The 20,967-nt window shown below is 43.1% G+C and overlaps 1 protein-coding gene and 1 non-coding gene across 5 annotated transcripts in view; one reads left to right on the top strand and one right to left on the bottom strand.

Annotated features, from left to right (window-relative positions):
* Tmem245 (transmembrane protein 245) overlaps positions 1-20,967 on the top strand; it is a 75,779-nt gene that overhangs the window by 14,003 nt on the left and 40,809 nt on the right. For 2 of the 4 annotated variants that reach the window (XM_029475924.1, XM_029475923.1), the window contains exons 4-8: positions 7,846-7,962; positions 9,566-9,802; positions 11,266-11,435; positions 12,341-12,364; positions 17,356-17,460. In XM_029475924.1, coding sequence (XP_029331784.1) covers positions 7,846-7,962; positions 9,566-9,802; positions 11,266-11,435; positions 12,341-12,364; positions 17,356-17,460 — 653 coding nt within the window. The remainder of the gene's footprint in view (positions 1-7,845; positions 7,963-9,565; positions 9,803-11,265; positions 11,436-12,340; positions 12,365-17,355; positions 17,461-20,967) is intronic. The other 2 variants (XM_021161328.2, XM_021161326.2) reach the window with 1 other exon arrangement.
* Positions 20,389-20,515, bottom strand: LOC115030970. The gene has a single exon (XR_003836564.1). It is a non-coding gene; the product is annotated as a small nucleolar RNA SNORA44 (small nucleolar RNA).

The raw sequence follows: 20,967 nt of genomic DNA, 5'->3' as shown, positions 1-20,967 counted from the left end.
GGCTGGCCTCGAACTCAGAAATCCGCCTGCCTCTGCCTCCCAAGTGCTGGGATTAAAGGCGTGCGCCACCACGCCCGGCGGGAACTCTTGGGTGGTATTTCCTGGAACTTTAATTCACTTAGGGGAAAAATGTGTTCAAGGTTCTCTTGAATAAGAACTTTTTGGGATACTTTTAAATTTTATTTTTATTATTATGTGTATAGGTGTGCCTACACACACACACACACACACACACACACACACACACACACACACACACACACACACACACACAGAGTGCATGCAGTGCCCAAGGAGGCCAGAAGAGGCATCAGATCCTCAAAACTGTAATTAGAGATGGAGCTGCAATTCGGGTGCTGTGAATTGAACCCAGGTCTTCTGGAAGAACAGCCAGTGCTCTTAGTCACTGAGCCATGGCTTTAGCTTTATGAGGTACTTTCAAATGGACTGTCTTTAGAAATCCACCATCAACAACAGCAAAACAAGCAAAACACAAACCAAAACAAATGAAATGGAACTGATGGTACCTCCATCTGCTGAGGAAGGTGTTTCATTTCTGGGGTTCTGAGGCACCCCCAGTCACATGGGTGGAGCTGTGATTTAAGCCAAGGTCCGTGACCTTCAGCCCCTTGTCCTTTTCTTTCCTTGCCACATTGAGTGAGCAGGAATTATCCACAGTGAAAGCATCAACACTGCTGTCTTGGCTCAGTTGTAGTTGTCATTACCTTTCTTCCTCTGTTAGCCCAGTTGGCTCATCACTTCTCTGTCCACTGGATGCTGTCCCACTAGGTAGAAACCACCTGTCCTAGTCTGTCTTCTGTGCTAGACTACTTCTTGTCGTTTGCACAGGCTGGCTGATGCAGTGAGATGCCAACAGTGTTCTGAAGGGTAGGTGTGTGTATCAAGGTGTCCATATCTGGTGGCCCACCTTCTCATTGCAGCATCACGTGGCACCCTTAATATTATTACAGTGACAGTTGCATTTCACCATGAGCTTTGGATGGGGCAAACATTCAAACACCACCCCTGGAAAAAAGTGACAGTGTGTTCCCTTGGCCTATAGAGAGAATACCAGCATTACTTTCACCAGTGATGAACCTTGGTGATGTTAACATGCCATCCTATTTTTTAAATTTTATTTATTTATTTTATACTCCATATTTTATTCACCCACCCACCCCCTGTCTCCGTGTAGATGTCCCCACCCTCAACGCCACTTGACCTCTACACTACCTGGGGCCTCCAGTCTCTTGAGGGTTAAGTGCATCATCTCTGAACACAGACAGGGCAGTCCTCTGCTGTATGTGTGTTGGTGGCCTCATATCAGCTTGTGTATGCTGTGTGGTTGGTGGTCCAGTGTCTGAGAGATCTTGGGGGGGGCCATCCTATTTTTTTAAGCAATCCAGTGAGACTCCTATTTTTTTGTGTATGTTTGATATTTGGATTCAGAGGTTTGTTCTGAGTATGAGATGAGACTTTTCAAAAGTGAAAAGTGGCTCATTGGTTACGAGCACACACTGTTCTTTCAGAGGACCAGAGTTCAGTTCCCAACACCCATGTCAGGTGGCTCACAGTTGCCTATAACTCCATGGTTGGTTCCATGGGACCCAACGTTATCTTCTGGCCTCCGGGAATCTGCACACAGATGTTGGTTTGCATACTAGAGCACAGCCAGCAGGCTGATCCGGGAAGGAAGGCAGAGCATAATCTGAGGACCCCTAGTCAGGCCAGAACAAAAGCACCGAGGGGTGCTGGCCTGGCTGGAACAGCCAGAATGTTAGAACTGTCCTTGGGGAAGCTAGGGTAGAGCCTGCTGCTGGAGACCTTTTCCGATGCAGTCGCAACCCTGGAGTTAGTGGCTCGCAGTGGTATGCAGCGAGCTGTCAGGTAGAAGCTGAAGTTGCTGAGTGTCAGGATGTGGCTGTGATTAATTGTGAATGGTGTTAGATAGCTGCGGTGTTGAAAGCTTGGTCAGGGCCTGCTGGGTGGGGCCGAGGTCTAGCAGAAAAAGCTTCCAGAGAAAACTCTTCCCTAGTGTTACAGCTCTATTAAATAGGTGGTCGCAGATAACTCTTGGTGAAATAACTGGAGCACTTTATTCCTTGTAGACAAGGGACCTTATAGACATTTTGGGGTGGGGTGGGATCTAGGGGTAAATACTTCTCATTGGCTCAGTCTGAGATGTTAGGGATGCTCTGTTTACATGGGAAAAGACTTTGGTCGTGTGTTGTGGTCACGTGGTCTGAGACATGTAGACCTGGCCAGGAGTTGGTTCTAACGCCTACCTTTCTCAATTATGAAAATTCCCAGGGATTTTGAACCTACTTCAACCTTGCCAGATCTTCTGTCTGGTGGCACGGTCCACTGCCCCACACAGATGCTCTCTCTCTACCCCCACAACCAAAATTGAAAGAATAAAAAAAGGGGCTAGAGGGATGGCTCAGCACTTCAGAGCACTGGCTCTTCTTCCAGAGGCTCTGAGTTCTATTTCCAGCACCAACCATCTGTTGCAGATCAGAACTGTGGGCACTGCAGGCACGTGGAACAAAGACATACATCCAGCTGTAACACCAATAAATACAAAATAAAGTGAAGGGAAAATAATAAAAATCTTTTTTTAAAATTAGGAAAACCAGGCTTCTGATGTGTCTCTAATCCAAGATGGTTAGCCTGGAGCAGTAGTGTGGCCCACGTGGGAGCTGTTCTGCTAGGTAGTAATCGTTAGAAGTATCTTTGCTAGCCAGAAGGTAGTGGCGGATGCTTTTAATCCCAGCACTTGGAAGGCAGAGGTAGGCAGATCTCTGAGTTTAAGGCCAGCCTGGTCTACAGAGTGAGTTCCAGGACAGATATGCTTATATTAGTTTGTTTTTGAGACTATATCTCATTGTGTAGTCCTGGCTAGCCCGGAACTCACAGAGACCTACCTCTCAAGGAATACTAGAATTAAAGTCATGCAGTCAGGGCTATATAGTGAGACCCTGTCTCAAAACAACAACAACCCCCCCCCCCCCCAAAAAAAAAAACACACAAAAAAGAACCTGGGGGGTGGGGGTGGGGGACGGGACAGGAAAAAAGAAAGAAAGAAAACCACTTTTGCAGGGAAGCTCTGGGGAGAGCACATGATATGAAAGAACAAGCTTGGTCCAGTGAAGCCCATGTAGAGAGAAGAGGAACAAAGCCAAGTGTCCATCTCCTGCTCTGCAGTGACTACAGTTTCCCTTATAGCCTAGAGGAACTGCATTTATATCCAGGCCCTGTGCACTGGATAGCAACTAGAAGCTGTTGAGAGGAAGGTGTGAAGGGAAGCAGCCTTCTTACTGGTCACTGCGGGCTAGCAGGCATTCCTGTGTACAGTACCTCGTGTCAGCAGCAGGTATTTTCGGTTTCTCGTCATTACTCTGGGAGAACAGCAAATGAAGTAGCTTCTTATTTATACTCATATCAGCATGTGCTTTCCCATCCACACTGGGAAATTAATCTGCTAATGGTGGACTTACATTAGCTCTGACTTTGTGTCTTGTCTGTGGCCTTCTTTGGACTTAGTGCCCCCATACTGACCCTGACCCTGTGCAGACTGATACCTGAAACCTTGGGTATTCTCCACTCCACCCCACTCCCAGTCCTTGAGCTCAAGATCATGTACCCGTGTTTATATGTCTATTTTTAGCTGCATTTTAAATCTAGTCCCATGACCTTACCTAGAATCTCATTCTTGGCTTTCACATGTCCAGACCTTGGGGTTTTTGAAGTGCAGAAACATAACATGTAGATAGAGCTTATTAAAATGTGTATCTGCTTGGTAAGTCACCAGGGCTTGGGTCCATAAAGTTCAAGTACCTTTTGTTAATGTTCCCTGCGTGCTGCTCCTTTGACTCTTTTGAAGTGTGAGGCCCTAATCACTCACAATCACAGAATGCCTAGTTGTCACTGAATATGTACTACATATTTTACTGACACTAGAAAAGTGAATAGTCTTTATGCTGTAATTTTGATGATTTAACTTGCTGGTTTTAATTTTCAGACCTTGAAGTGTGCAGAATGTTGCGTAACCCTGAGAGAAGATACAAACGTGTCTGCTAGGGAGAGGATGACTTAGGGCATAACTGTACTACTAGCTGAAGGATGGGAGCTACAGAGAAATAGTGTAGACACTAGTGGCTTATGCCAACAGTTGGTGCTGTCCACCACAGTACTTTGTTGTTGGTAACCACAAAGGAGCTCTCGGCAGACCTTCTGAATATCAGGAAGCAGTCAGGCCTTCGATGTGTGTCTTCTCACCCAGTCACATCCAAAGTGGAAATTAGGTGGAGCTCATTTTGCGGATGAGGAGACTGGGCGTGTGGTTGTCAGGGATTCTCCTACTGCCACCCACATATTAAGAACATACTAAGTAGGGCCTTCCTCCATGTATAGAAGCTGTGGCTTTCCATTTTGATCTCCATCTCCCAGATATCTGTGCACTCCTCTCCTAAACCTGTGTTCGGCCACATTGGACTGCTTGTAACCCTTTGAAGAGGACACTGCTTTTCTTTGTGATTTCCTTTGCTTCTTTTTTTCTTTTTTCTTTTGTCTTGGAACATGTTTCTACTGCTCCTATTTAAGCTCCAATTCCTCCTTCTTACCCCAAGATAGACTTGTTCTGTTTCTTTATGTGGCTGGTGTTTGAGTTAAAGAATACATGATCTATGACTCATAGACGAGAAGACCTTTGGAAACTGTCCCCTGGGCTCCTGTTATGGATTAGGCTTCTGTCCTTTGTGCGCCTCAAACCTTCTGCACTATTTGGCATTAATTCTTAACATATTGATTGTAACTGTTAGTTTTAGCTTTACATTGAATGTGAGGTTAAAGTCCTGGTTGCTTGTGTTACTCCTCTTAGATGAGTAAATTTAAAATTCACCATGGAAGTTGTTTTTTAGGGTGTTTCAAGTGAGTCTCCTTCTCATAATTAAATTGCCTCTGCAGAAGTCTGTTGGTTCTGGGCCACTGACTGCTGCTCACTGCAGAGGAGCGAGTACTTGCTGCCTGCCCTATTTTACATTTTGACAGGAAGTTGTCCCCCACCCTTTTACTGTTCAAGGTATCCTCACTGTGATTTTGTTTGGGGCCTTCCACTGCTCTCTCTCCTGGGCACACTCCTGAGAATCTAGTCCTGTCCTGTCTCTGCTGCAGATGGTTTGTGAAACTACTTCTACAAGTATCTTCACGCCAGCCCCTACCATTCCCTGTTGGATAATCTGGAGGGCTTGGCACGTTTGCCTGTGACCTGTCAGTTTTTCCACACGCTGGAGATCACATCCAGGTTTCCTCTCTCCAGTCCTTCTCCAGAATAGCAAGATTGATTTAAGTTTCTCTCAGAACTGGTCACTTAGTTCCCAGGCAGGCGGCCACTGTGTGGATTCTGAAAGGGCAGTGGCGAGGATGCTTGTGTCCTGCTGCTGGCCTGACTAGAATGCTGTTGCTGTTGTGAGAAACTGAGTAGAACACACACAGGGTCACTTCTTAGACCTACACACAAGTCTGTATCTATATATTGCACTATATTTCCATGGGGAAGGACGGAGATTACTCCCTGTTTACAATGCCAGTGCATTTCTCTTCCTCTTTCGATAAAGACTAAAGCTGACAGTATGATCTCTGCCTAATGTCATTTGGCTTTCTGGTTATAGCTCTGCTTGTTTGATCCCAGTGTCCCCCTAGCATCTGCGCTCTCCATGCACCGGCCTTCTTTTGCTGCTGTTTGCATGTCCGCTTCTCTCCATGGCCTTCCAGCTAGCTTCCTTCTAGCCTAAGGTTATTTTTGGTATTTGTTTTATTCCCTCTCCTCTATTACAATATCAATTATATTTTCATTTTTAAAGAAAACTCTTCCTTTGGGCCTGGAGAAATAACTTAGAGGCTAAGAGCAACTTGCTGCTGAAACCATCTGGGACTCCAGTTTCAGGGGATCTGCTCTCTTAGGTCTCTGTGGGCACTACACACATGTGATATACAGACATATATTGAGCCTAAGCACCTATATACAACAAATAATAAGCCTTTAAAGAGAGAGCCCTTCTCTTATTTTCCAGTTATGTCGGATTTCTTGTCTTAAGAGCTAGTGAAACACCTACTCCATGTAGGACAGCTGTAGTTTGTCACTTACGGTTTTTATGGGTTTTGGTTTTGTTTTAAATCTGGGTATGTCTCTTCACTACACTCTGGGAATTGGGTTTTTGTCTTTATCCCCAACACATATACTAGTAAGCAATGAGGACATGTCAGACATAAAAGGTACTTATTTTCTCCCTCAGTTGATGCTTGCCTTTTGCTATAGTTAAAGGACTTGAGTGTGTAGATCAGGAGACTGCGGTCCCAGCACAGACATGCAGCTTATGTCTTCTTTCTGGACTGTGAGTGAGATTTTCTCCCCGAGTGCCTTAGAACAAGCTTCTTCCATATGGCATTTACTGAGGCATGGAACAGGACAGGATTAACCTGGTAACTTTGCATTTTGATGGCTAAATTGATCAAAGAGCCACTCCTGCTTCCTATCTCAAGTAGATGGCCAATCTTTAATTTGTTTGATGTATGGGATTAATTGGAGCTAATAATTCTTCGACTTACTGAAAGGTAATGTTTTATTTTCCGTGATTGGCAGACTTCTCATTTGTCAGTCTTTCCAGAAGTAAGGTCCTGCCTGTGAGTGGCTGTGACTTGGTGATTAGAATGGCCTTTGGCCTTAAGTTTAGAATCTACTGCAGCTGGTATGAGTAGCAGGTACTGAGTAGCATCTGGGAATTGTGTGTGTGTATTTTCACAAAGCTAAACATCTACTGTTGACCCTGGCATAGATGGAAACAATGTAGTCAGAAGTGCTCATTAACTACAGGAATGTTTTGGACAGAAGGCCATGGCTGTTGCTGCTTGCCATTAACATAGAAATCGGCCTTCAGAAATTCTGGAACTTTGACTAAGTTGCTGCAGATAAGCCATAGGACTGCGGAGTACTTGCTGTGGGAGCTGTGTGCCTCCAAACGGCAGTGTGTCATTCGTTACCCATCTTGCACATGCATACTTGCTTGATGGAAACTGCTTTTGCACATGGCACTTTGGGGAGTATTGATAAATGACCTCTAAGGTGTAAGAAAGTAGTATACTGGAACCCGATGCTGTGTGCGCTAGTCTGCTCAGTCTGCCGTAGCCTGTCAAGAGACTGACCCTCGAAGACACACCTCACTTGTCAGTAGATGCTTGATTTGAATCCAGTGCAGATGAGAGTTTGGTATTATCCAGCAGAAAATTTACAGTGAACCAAATAATAATGTTCTTTTAGATTTTCCACTGGTGGATATTCTCTTTGTTGATGTTTTATACTTTGTAGATCTGTTTTTGTACAATATCCATATATTTGCATGTTCATTTACGTAATGTTATTACTGTGAACAATAAATGTGGCCTTTCCCATACTGTATTAGAACCTATGAACACCATAAGAGTTAAATCAGCGAGCTCTCAGACTCTATGCAATGTTTTCTAGTGGAAATGTGAATTAAAGTCATCTGGTAAAGTTAAAGAAAAAAAAAAAAGCCCAGCATTTTGAACTAATTTGCTTGGGTGCAGTATTGGCTGCTTACCGCAGGGGGCTCTCACATGAAGAACACAGACTGTCCGGAACAAGCAGCTGACGATTTTGAGGTGGTCTTCCTTGGTAAAGACCCACAGTGCCTGAGAAATCACTATATTAACCATTGGGGTTTGTTCTACTGAAAACAGTTTTGGTTTAAGTAGGCAGGGGTTAGTTCCTGTTTATTTGCTTAAAGGAATTTAACGCTGCGTTTCTTCTCCCCTTCCGACCCTTTACAGGGGCAGAATTACCAGGACAAGTGATCTCCATGGCAGCTTCTACTCTTGCAAACTTGGCCATCTCCATCACTGGGTATGAGTCGAGCACTGAAGACCAGCCCTCTGACCCGCCGGCAGGTGACTGACCTGAAAGCCATGGCAGGACACAGGGAGGGGACAGAGTGAAGACCAGGCTTGCTGCTCCTGCCTGATTCTCATCCTGACTGCTCTCTTACACCACAGTCCTCATGTATTCTTCTCGTGTTTCCAGTTGCTTTCCTCTTGGGTTTCCTGTCCCGGCCCCTTCCCTTGCTTCTGTTTTAAACATGCCCTTCTGATACTTATTACCCATGGTTCTACCCAGCTTTGTGCTCTCCTTATCTTGTTTTTTTATTTTCTCTTCCTTTTCTAGCAGCCAGTTCTACATTATTCTGTTTTTGATGCTTTTTATTCCCTTCCAAACTCTCAATCTGTAGGTGGGTGTTTTTCTTTTCCACATTTTCTACATTTTTTTTCCCCTGGAATTTTTTTCTCTTTAAGTAAAAGTACCATTTGAATGCCTTATGCTGTATGTATATGTAAATAAATAAATATATATATATATATATATATACCACATATATATNTATATACACACACACACACACACACACACACATATATATATATATATATATATATATATATATTTTTTTTTAATATTTATATTTACTGGCTTCCCAAAGCAGACCCTCTGGTTGATCTGTGAGGCCTAGCTTCTGTGACATCCAACTGGTAGATTCATACCAGATTTGGAGCCATACTGTACCATATTCTCCCAGAAATCAGAGTGTGTAAGTCTGTTCTACTTTGTGCTAAGACATCCATTAGTGCCAGGGATATTTGGAGGTGGAAAATATTACAGAATGGTTGTGTGTGTGTGTGTTGTGTGCATATGTTTATGATGTGTGCCGGTGTGTGTAGAAGCCAGATGTCGATACCACTGTTTTTCTTCATCTTATTTTTCGAAGTAATGTCTTTCATGGCTGCAGCTTATCAGCTCCCTCAGTTGTTTGGCAGTGAACTTCAGTGATCTCTGTCCCTGTTTTTGAGCACTGGGATTGCAGCCCTTTTTATGTTTATGTTGGGGATCCTGAGCCAGGTCTTGTGTTTATGTACCAAGTAATTTACCAGCTGAACCTTTTTTCTTCCCACCCACATAGCAAGCTTTTCTTGAAGAACTGACTTAAGACATATTTAAAGAAGGAGCAGTTTAGGAAAGAGCTATGTGGAGAAGTAGGAACGCACGCTTTCCTTATACACGAAACCATGTTTCCAGAGGGGTGCAGGACGATCCCTAGGTTATGGAGTTAGTGTTCTGGCATCTGTCATTCCCACTGACCTAGAATTTTCAGATCCGACGAGCAGAACAAGGACAAACAAAAGCATATTATCATTTGCGTCACTTTTAGCCTTGACCCACGTGCACAGATGCATGTAGGCAAAGCATCCATATAAGTAAAATAAAGATGAATCTCAAAAAATACTTAACTCGTATACAGGAAAAGGTAGAATATTTGCTGTCTCCCAGAAACCTGATTTTCCTAGACCAGGACCCTGATGGCAGGTTTGTTTCAGTGCAGATCTTCTGTCTCTTTAACCTGATGCGATCCTGCTGTACTTCCAGCGTAGTATATTTTGTATTGTTGTTTTTTCATGTGGACTAAAACAATGTGTGACTTTCTGTCTTTGCCTTTTTTAGAGCCCACAGACACGGGAGAACCCCCTCCAGCATTGTCTGCTTCTTCTTCATCCTCCTCTCGTTCCTCACCCTCTTCTCCTTCACCTACTTTGGGCAGACAGAGGCCTGAGATGGGAACATTTCTCAGGAAGAAGAAAACTAGTGACATCTACTTTGTGTCTCTTGTGTGGGCCATCATTGCTGTGCAGCTCTGGCTGAACCTGTGGATTGTGCAGCTGCTGCCGGTGCCTGTTGCAGGTTGTTACTCGGTTAAGTATGGACTTACCTTCTCAGACTTGTTCTCCTTTTTTAAACAATGGGATTTGCATATTTGATACAATTTTATTGCCATCTTAAAATAGTTGTATGTTTGTGTTTAGGTCATAAGAAAAACATTTATTTTATGTGTATGGGTGTTGGCATACATATGCGTGCCCACAGAGGCCGAAAAAGGATACTAGGTCCTGTGGAACTTGAGTTTCAGACAGTTATCAGCCACAGAGTGTTCCAGGACATCCAGGGATATGGAGAGACCCTGTCTCAAAGACAAACAAAACAAAATCTAATGAAGGAATTTGTGAACTTTTATATCATACTATTTTAGTTAACTTTTCTATTGGTGTGACAAAGCACCAAGGCTTCTTATAAAAGAAGGCATTAATTAGAGGCTCACTGTTCCATGTCCGTCATGGTGGGTAGCATGGCAGCAGGCAGGCAGTCATGGAGCCGGAGTAGTAGCTGAGAACTTAGATGTTGATAGAACAGCTATGAAAGGGTAGAGAAGGTACAGACACACAGGCATACACACATTCAGGGAATGGCTTGGGTGGGCTCTTGAAACCTCAGAACCTCCTGCCTAGCCTACTTCCTCCAACAAGGCCACATCTCCTTATCTTTCCCAAATTGTTCCACCAGTTGAGTAGTCAAATTTATGAGCCTGTGGTAATCCATTCTTTTCTTGCTTTCTGGTTTTGTTTTGGTTCAAGGCAGGACTTCTCTGTATAGCTAGCCCTGGCTGTCCTGAAATTCATTATGTAGATCAGGCTGGCCTTGAATTTATGGAGGTTCTCCCTGTCTCTGCCTCCTGAATTCTGGGATTAAAGGCCACCACCCAGCAAGCCTGTGGGAACCATTCTTACACAAACCACCATACTGACATGCAGCTTATAAAGTTGGATTAAGAATATTGGTCCCAGGAGTTAAAGAAGTTTTATTGGAAAGAAATCATTACATAGGCCCACCTTCATTAATAAGTAGCCTGTCTTCCTAGTTGGCTTTAACAGCTGACTTTCTGCTGACCTCTGACCTCTGTTCAGAGCACCATCGGGTGAGCAAACAGGAGCACAGTTGGAAATACTGCCTGTTGTGGTACAAAGCCACTGGGAAGGGCAGCCAAGGAAATCAGTAAATGTTGGAACTCAGTTTTCCTTAATTAGGAAGAAGGAAGCTATGAAGGCCATTGTAGTTCATGATGTTTGTAGGCTGGACAGTGAGCCCTGCCGGACTCATCCTGGGATTCAGCTTCCCAGAAGTGATGTTCAGCTAGTGGGGCTTCCTTGAAAGTGTGGCTGGCCAGTTTCTTCTCAAGTACCTGTGGTCCTTCCCGCTCCCTTCTGCCTTGATCTTGGTTTAGTCCTGGCTTTACTGTTTAGAATGGAAGGTAGGGAACTTAAGTTCTGCCTTTCAAATCTGTTTCCTTTGTGTTTGTATCTTCTTTATAGTCTGGATCATCAAAAAGCTCGTGATCCACTTTGGAGTGGTGGGCTTCCTGGAGAAACGCTGCCGCGCGTGGTGGCAGGTGATTGAGTGCTTCCTGAAGGAGCGGCAGGAGGCCTTGGCACCGTGGCCCATCATCGGGCTTGGAAAGTTCTTACTAAAAGTCGATAGCAAGGTATGGTTGGGCTGCTCCAATGGGGTCCTTGTGTTCCGTGACTTGAACAGTCCATTTCACAACATTGATAATGTGCTTCATATCTGACTCTCCATGAAAATTTAAGGCTTAGAATTATAGAGTGGATTTAGATGAAATGAAATTGTGGTCATTTTTGTTATAAAGGAGAGAATGTTAGGTAATGGGGTGGTGGCTCAGACGGGAATGTTTTTGGAATGATTCTTGTTTGTCAGATACTGTGATAAATTACAGGGAAACTTAACCAGTCATGGACCCCCAGAGACAGAAGCACAGCTTTAATGCCAAGAAATTGCTAATTTCTGAGAACTTAGTGGTTAAAAGACATGGAATCTAAATCCACACTCTGCTTTCAGGTCCCACATCTGTTATTTACCAGCCCTGTGACCTTGGACAGAGGCTTAACTTCTCTGTGCCTTGGTTTCACTATCAATAAAGTGGGTATAATAGCACTTATCTCAAAATGTGATTTTTTTTGAGTGCTAGCTGTCAGTCAGTTTTCACAGAGAAGTGTCTGCCTGACACAGTAGGAGCACTGAGCGAAAAATGTCTCTGTAGCCCTAGTGGCAGGAAAGGGATGCTTTGGGGAGGTGTCAGCAGAGTCCCGAGCACAAGCAGTTAGGTGGACCTGCCTGTGCAGGGCTCTGCGCTGCAGAGGATCCATCCCGACTGCAGATTGCGAGTTCCAAGTTCCGGTACAGCTACGGTACAGCGTGTAGTGGGGCGGTCGCTCCGCCATCCTGATCCTATAGCAGCGTTCTGTGAAAGCTCTGTAACTCGCTGTCTCCTGCTGAGCTCCTCCTGCTCTCAGTGACTCTGCTGTTGGTGCATTCATTCTCTAATGATATCCCACTCTTCTTATCTTCTCTCACCTCCCTGTCCTCCAGCTCTGGCACTGGCTAAATAAGAAGGTAATCAACGTGTGGGTGTGATTGTCACTGCCCCGACCCATCACTATCTCCTTTCTCATTCTGTGTTTCCGTGCATACATTAAACTAAGATTTGTTTTCAAAACTTTAAGCTATGGAAGGTCGCGAAATATGAATGCTGTCCTAGTCATTTATTGAAACCCCCACCAGGCTCCTAGGGTATGAATGGGTCCCTTGTCAGGTATTTAAGAGGTTATATCTTATAGCTCTTCTGTCCAGAAAACGGGTTTTCTCTAGTGTGGCAACTCTGGTCTCTCTCTCTCTCATTCTTTGAGTCAGGGTCTTGGTGTGTAGTTCAGCTGCCTTCTATCCTCCTGCCTCAGTCTCTTGAGTGCCAGGATTACAGGCATCTACTACCAACTTTTGGTTCCTTTGTGTGTGAAACACGTTAAGTAGAGGAAAGAAAGTCTTTATTCCTAGTTTTTCTATAAATGACACAAGAAGTTTTAAAAATTGACAAACCTGTAAAACACTTGAATTTATCTTATTTCTTGGTTAGTAATTTTTTGGTCTGTTTTTTTTTTTAATTGTCTTAGCTTGGACTTCTGTTGCTGTGGTAAAACACAACTTGGGGAGGAGAGGGTTTCTTTGATCTTACATGTCTCAGTAACAGTCCGTCCTGAAGAGAAGGTAGGAACTGAAGCAGACATCATGGAGGGAAACACTGCTTACCGGTTTGCTCCTTCTAGCCTGCTCAGCCTGCCTCTCTATATAACTCAGGACCACCTGAAGGATGGCACCACCCAGAGTGGGTTGGGCCTACGGTAGTCAGTCATGAAAATGCTCCACGAGGTTGCCTACAAACCTGTCTTGTAGGGACATTTTCTCAACTGTGGTTCCCTCTTCTCAAATGACTCTAGTTTGTGTCAAGGTGACAGAAATTAACTAGGACTCCTGTATCCCAGAAACAGTTATTTATTTAGTTTTCATGGCCTGCAAATTTGTGTTTTATGAGTCATGAATGAAGTTTGTCTGTAGGAACCTTTTCATGATTGGCATTGGATTGTAAAAAGCAGATTTCATATAAATTCTTAGGGCCAAGCTATATGTATGAGGAATGCTATGTCTTTGACATTTAGTCAAGGGAGAGCAGCGTTTGGCTCTCAGATCCTTAGGACAGATGTGCCAGAGGTGGCATTGTATGTGTCCTGTTTAAACACAAGCATGACTCGGGTGTGATAAAAATTGTGTAACAAACCTTAAAGATGTGAATGTAGGCCACAGTCACCTATTTCTATTTTCAGTTTTTATTTACTTATTTGTATTTGCTAATTTAGTCATTATTTTTGTGGTGCTGAAGGTCAAATTCAGGCCATGAGCATGGCAGACTGTCATACCCTGCTAGATCCAGATATGACATTTAAATATGGAGATCAGAATTTATTCCTTCTCCCTCCCTTCCTGGTGAAATGAAGACATGGGAGATGACATCACTTAAGATTTTAAACTGGATTGCAAGCGAGCAATGTGTAAAATATATGGTCTACTCCCACATGTATGTGGTTGTATATGCCCTGATTCCGCATAAACTACTGTCAGGACATGAGTGTATTTATTTGTCTGTCATCAATTTATGTATGTATGTATGTCTCTATCATCTATATCTGTCTACCTACCTACCTATTTACCTATCTATATGTAGATATCTAGATAGAGTGTGTGTGTGTGTGTGTGTGTAGAGAGAGGGAGGGGGAGAGAGACAGTGTATAACATACATTTTTTTTTAACTTTAATCAAAGTAAAGTGGTTCTGTTTTCCCAGTTGGTGTGTATTGAAATGAATTGTCCTCAAGATAAAGGAGAATTAAAGGAGTTTAATATATCTATCTCAGTGGGCTAAATGAATTAGGAAACCTAATTTATGAGCCTAATGTATAGCTGAAAAGCAGAGTTAGTGTTAAAAGAGTCCTAAGAGATTAAGTAACTGTGTAGTGTGTTCAAAGCATTGATGTGTAGTTGGGATGCAGCTGCCTGCATTTCTGTTTGTGTTCTAGAGAAGTGCATAAGGAATTATGATACTTAATAGCTTGATATGCAAAGCCAGTTGGCTTAGAAGTTTTAGAACAGGGCTTAGTGTAATTAAGTTTTAAAAATATATCCTCTCTTCATATTTGAAATATTTAGCACATCATTTTAAAATAGTTTCCTTTTAAGAACAAAACCTTAAAGGTTATTAATTGGTCATGGCCTGAAAAGACTGAAGAAATTCCTAGAGACCATGTGTGTTCCACAGCCCAGCAGTGTGGTTAGTTTTGTTGCCTTTGCTCACTGTGAGCATGGGCAAGGAAGATCCGCCTCCTTGGAAGAAAGCAGCTGGTACTCCAGAGAGACTCAGCTTTCTCTGTCCACGTCTCTCTCCTTCACTCACCTCCTCTGTCCACATCTCTCTCCTTCACTCACCTCCTCTGTCCACGTCTCTCTCTTTCACTCACCTCCTCTGTCCACGTCTCTCTCTTTCACTCACCTCCTCTGTCCACGTCTCTCTCTTTCACTCACCTCCTCTGTCCACATCTCTCTCTTTCACTCACCTCCTCTGTCCACGTTTCTCTCTTTCACTCACCTCCTCTGTCCACGTCTCTCTTTCACTCACCTCCTCTGTCCATGTCTCTCTTTCACTCACCTCCTCTGTCCACGTCTCTCTTGCTCTCGTTCACTCACACACTCACCAGTTGCTGCTGCTTTTTCTTCATTCAACTTTATTGGCCTATTGATTAAGTGTGTATGAGTGTTTTGCCTTCATTACTTTGTATGTGTATATATGTATGATGTATATATATGTGTGCTATGCACATGTATGTCTGATGCTGCCAGAAGAGTGCATTGGGTTCTCTGGAACTAGTTAAAGACAGTGGAGCTACCATGTGTGTGCTGGGACTGGACATGGGGCCTTTGCAAGAGCGTACCCTTTAGTATGCAGCAGGTTGGAAAGAACAGGAGTCTCTGAAGTCTTAAGCTTAATTTCTGACAAAATTGGAGTTAGGAAGATTCCACTCTACTTAAAACTATGAAGTCTTGAGTTTGAAACTGTGCTGGGGGCTCTATGGAATCTCATGGTTTGTATGTTAATGCCACCTAATAGGAGGTTAGGGCTCCATGCTTTCTCAGATTATTTTTATTTAAAACCATGCTTTTAAGGATGCTTTTTTCAATACTTTTACAAACTGTTACTCATGGAAACAAATCTGGTTGTAACTCTGAAATAAGCTTAGTATTTATGATATAATCCATACTCCTGGTTTACAGAGCTTTGGAGAGGAGTGAGGTAGCCCTTTCCTCAGGGAGCTACCCCAGGAACCCTAGGGCCCAGCTGCTTCCTGATGCAAAACTTGTCCGTTCATTGATTTTAGAACTTATCTTCCGAGTAAGACACCTGACCTTCCATACCTTAGAAACCTGTTGTTTGTTTGTTTTTGTTTTGTTTTAATCTCTGCATTGTCCCTGATGCTTTGGTAGCATGCATTGAAGCTTAACTCTTCCATTTGAAGCTCTTGAGTGTCAACATCATAGATTAACTTTTTGTGTCTGAGCTCACTGTGGCGCTAAGTGAAGGACGGGTACTTCATGGAAGACAGGAAGAGTTCAGCCTTTGAATAAAGAAATATAAAAGTTGCGCTGTTTTATAAAATTGTTGCTTTTAGTAAATTTACTCACTGTATTGTGAGCATAGTTTTAATTTAACTAGAAGAACTTAGCAGTATACAGCTCGTGCTTGGGTTGATGGGCACACAATGGCACATTGGCATTCTTGATCTAATTAAGTCTAATTTTGAATGTTAAATGGTGGCTTTGCATGGCAGAAAGTGTAGAAGTTATCATTGTTACATATTCTAAAACCAAAATGTGTTTAAGATGTAGGATTATTTGAGTTGTAAAAAATAAGAAATGTTCTAGTAAAGATAGAATATCCAATAACATCTTAAGGAAAGCGTAAATCTAATTATTAAGGAACAGCTACTATGTTGAGGATTAAGATACTTCATTGAGTTAGGATCATGTCACAAATCTTATGGTTTCAGTAGAAGAGAAGCTTCTAGTGGAATAGCAGGGCTTTTGAAAGCATTTTATCATGAAATATCTAAAAATATAAAAACCCTGGGGCTGGTAGCATCTGCTTATTAGCAGGTAAGGGCACCTTTGGCCACATGTAGTGACTTGAGTTCAGTCTGTGTAAGCCACATGGTGCGAGGAGAGGGCCCACCCTTCAGAGTGTCCTCTGACCCCATACTCACACTGTGTGTACCCCCCAATACATAAACACTTATACCTAGCTTTTTTAAAATTTAAAAGCATTACAAATATTAAAATTTAAAACCAAAACAAATTTTAAAAAAAACACAAAAACCTACTCACCTACCCACTGTCCACCTCAGTAGAACCACATCCACCTCCCAAGGTCTGGCGCCTGGGAGCCGTCACTCTGAATTTGCTGTTATTACTGCCGTAACATTACATACATCAACAATTACCATCTTTATGACCCTAATGGAGTGAAAGGAGACTGCACTTGGAATGTAATTGCTGTCTGTCTTTGCTCCTGTTTTCTGTATAATTTAAGAGATGAGTGTCACAAGGAGCATACACAAGCCTTCTGTGTTGGCCAACTGATAAGACAGCTTCATGAAACGAGTTCAACTGATGATGGAGTGTCATAATTTTGTTTGGAATGTATTTACCAGGCCTCATGAATTCGAGATTGAAATGTGAATGTAGCATAAGGAGAATTGAGGAGTACGCATGGATCGTGTTCTGGCTGACTTTCTTCTCATAGCCATGACAATAATGAACTCTACACATAACAGCAGCAATTAATACTTAACGTCCTAAAGTTGCTTATAGCTTTTATTGCTTTAATCGGTATGCTATAGTTTGCTTTGCAACGTTGGATATCCTGTATTTGTGATATTTGAATACATACATGTGTTTGTTAAGTGATACTTTGAAGATAAGTGACCCTCCTTTTTCATTTCCATGCAGATGATCATCTGGTTGGAGAAGATGTTAGATAAAATTATTAGCATTTTCATCATATTCTTGCTAGTCATAGGAACCCTTCTTTTGGCCCTCCTCCTGACTGCAAAGGTAAGGTACATTAACCAGTATTCTTGGTAGACAAAGTCCTTGTTAGAGTGCATATGCAGAAGAAGCTAGCAGAAGCAAATGGGAACTAGCATTTGGCTTATCAGAAGTACCTCTGCTCACTAAAGTATATCCATTTTGTACATTAGTAATTTTTCTGTTAGTCTGCCTAGAATGTTTTTTTTTTTTAAATCTCATTTGTGTACATTTTATTTTGTCATCAAGTCTTAAGCAGAAAGTGCAGTTTAAAAAAAAAAAGGATCCTGAAAATATTCTCTGCCCTCAGCCATAGACTAAGAGGTTTCTGAACTAGTCTCATGACTCCTTAATGTAGTTAGTGCACTGTGCCCTTCTTTCTTTTCTCCCGGGGTTCTGGTCTTGATGTCTTCTGGTGGTGCTGCAGGCACTGGCTTCAAGCTCCTGGGTTCAGGTGGCTCTCCTTCGCAGTCTTCTGAGCACCTCCATGGACAGGTGCGCCTGTGCACCGACTCACGGTTTCTGCATTGGCCCCTTCCCTCCTGCCACTAGTCTTCCTGTGGAGAGTTTAAGTCTGCTGCAGTCCCACGGACCTGTTTTTGTCCTTGTTGCTTGTGCTTTTGGTGTCTGTTTTGAAACGCTATCCTCTGGGCGTGGTATGGCCATTGCTGTCCCTACATCAGGACCCAGAGGAGACTCTGAGAAGGCTTTGACCACTAGCCTTCCCTCATGAAGGGAGGGAGGCCTCACTAGGCACACATGGCAGCTCGCATAAGGTCTTCATTTCTTATTTTTCAGATTCAGCTGTAGTGTTGTTTCCTATGTTTATGTCCTCAAGAAGCACAGCTGCATTTTCTCCTGCACTGATGGCTTTTCCGAGGGTAGTTTTCTATGCTTTCGGTGCGTTCTTGTCCCTATTTATCGAACTCTGCTTGACTCCACTTCCAGATTTTAGTGTTCTGTTTTCAGAGGATGGTGAAGCTTACGTGAAATCATGGCTTTCAAAATTTCTCTAGCTCTTGCAATGATTCATTAGTAACTGTCGGCAGTGGATGATAAAGGGTAACAGTTGCTACGGAATTGCATTGCGCTTATCATGAGTGGTCACCACTCGGAAGTCCTGTTCTTCAGTCAGGCTCATTACAGTCGATTTGCTTTCTCCCCTGCAGCTGACTCCATTAGCACTTCTGTCTGTCTGTCTGTCTGTCTCATGGCTGTTCCTGTATGTTCTTTAGGTAGTGGTCACACAGAGATGAGCCCTCTGTGAGTTTTTACCATGTTTGACCTGCGGTCAGTACTTTTGTCTGTTGGCTCTTTCCCTTCTTTGTCCCTTTATTGTTCTGTTTCTTTGCACAGGACTTTTGCCTGCCTGCCTCAGTTGTGCTCACCTGTCAGGCTCTTTATTTGTTCCATGCTGCAATGAGTTTTGCTTCCCTCAGCTTAATTTGTGGGTATTGAATCATTTCTTTCTTGTGTAGGATTTAAGTGGACTAAACATTTGAGGGAGCCCTCAAATACCATTTGGGTATCTGGCTTTTTTTTTTCCCCGAGTAAAGGTATTGTTTTCTGGAATACCAAGACAGCGTCTACTTGAGCATCTAATAGGTACCTCAACGTAACATCAGAAAGTGTTCTCCTCACAGTCCTTCTGTTCCAGTAAGTGACAGCTCCACTCTCCTGGGCAGTGAGGAGCTTCAGTGTCAGCCTTGAATACACCTTTGCCACACATTTACTTCCTCAGAAAGTCCTTTGACAATAGCAGGCTGAGGTTGTCACATAACTTCCTCTCCACAGAAAACAGGAATAAAATTGTCAAGTTCAGACCAATGCCACTTAAAGCCATTGGAAAATGACCAGCTAGGTAATTCCTAGAGTCATGTTAGCTTCAAGTTATTCTGCAGCAAAACTCTGCAGCTTCCTCTGAGGAATTGTTTGCATGTTCGGTGCAGTCTCTTGTCTGCTTTGTCTGTGTAGCTTGTGTGGTTGGTGTCTGTTGTGAAACGCCATCCTTCAGTTCTGTTCTGACATCAGGGTACCTGGCTGACAGGGCAGCTCTTCAGAGGCACTCGGAGTTCTTCTTCCTGAGAATATGGAAGAAGTTGATGGCTGAAGTGGGGATGTGACTTTTCATGTTGCTGCTGTAGTTGCCTTTACAGTCGCCCGTGCCCTTGTAGGTAATCCCTCACCCACTTGTCTGAGCAATTCCAGTTGAACTTGCTGGAACCAGTTAATTCCAGTTAAACTTGCCAGTTCCCTAAACCAGACTTGAGCAACAGCATTTGTTTCTTCTGTCTGTTGCCAGTGTGGAGGGTTTAAATGTTTGTCTACATCTTTCCAGAAGAAGTTAACAGAATTACGGTTGTAAAATAATGGCAAAGTCTAGTTGGAGGTGAGCAGAGCCTCAGAGATGCATGCCAAGCTTCTAGTAGCATGCGGTTGGCATGCCGAGAGCTGAGAGGGAAAGTCAGGAAAAGTATAGCCCAAAGATGTCAGCAAACTCCAGAGTCAACACAGACACACCCATACCTCAGCACACTCCAGGGAAGCTTCGGACTGCCAGCTATAAAGAGGAACTCGTGAAGGAGGTTAACTACAGCACTAAGGGAACAAAACAGTCATAGGAAAAGACAAAGAGATGAAGTTTTAAAGCTGAAAAACAAGAAGCCTGACTGACAACCAAGAATTTTATGTTTAATGGCTCTGTTCTTAAAAATAAAGATTAAAGAACTGGAAGTATGGCAGTGTTGCCCAAGACACTAGCTGCAGTTTCCACTTGATTCTCTTCCCTCTTCAAAAAGTAAAGGCAAAATAAAACCATTCCAGACAAGTTACAGCAGACAGAATTAATTGATGGCAGATGTGTTCTGTAAGGAAAGCTAAAATAATGTAGTGGGCCACACCAGTCACCCAGCCAGAGCTACATAGCCAGACCTTAGCTTTTGTTTTTCCTCCAGAATCTATAGGAAAGCTGAGTGGCCGCTGCAGGCCCTGTGTTGACCTGGGCTGCCAGTCTCTCCATTGCTCTGGCAGGCACTTGGAGATCCCATGGCTACAAGCAGCCACAGCCCCTGGAAACATGCTACAGACCTTATCTTTAAAACAACTAGACACACACAAATAATGACTTTTAGTTGAAGAGACAGGATTGCAGGTTCCTTGGTTCCATAGGAGAGAATGGGGTAACACTTGGGCATATGGAAAAGTTACAGATTTTTTTCCCCTGTGCTATTTTAGTATTTTTTTTAAGTTTTATTTTATGTATATGACTGTGTGCATGTGTATGCACAGTGCTCCTCAGAGGTAAGAGTAGGTGTTGGGTCACCTGGAGCCAGAGTTACAGATAGGTCGCAGTCTTCACATGAGCGCTGGGAACTGAACCTCAGACTTCTGCAAGAGCACCATGTGTTTTTAACCAGTGAGCCATCTTTCAGCCCCTCTTTTAGTTGTTTTTTTTTTTTTTAAAGATTTATTTATTTATTATATGTAAGTACACTGTAGCTGTCTTCAGACACTCCAGAAGAGGGCGCCAGATCT

Source organism: Mus caroli, chromosome 4 (genome assembly GCF_900094665.2).
Source record: "Mus caroli chromosome 4, CAROLI_EIJ_v1.1, whole genome shotgun sequence".
Classification (NCBI taxonomy): Eukaryota; Metazoa; Chordata; class Mammalia; order Rodentia; family Muridae; genus Mus; species Mus caroli.
This window is presented reverse-complemented; position numbering and strand designations above follow the sequence as displayed.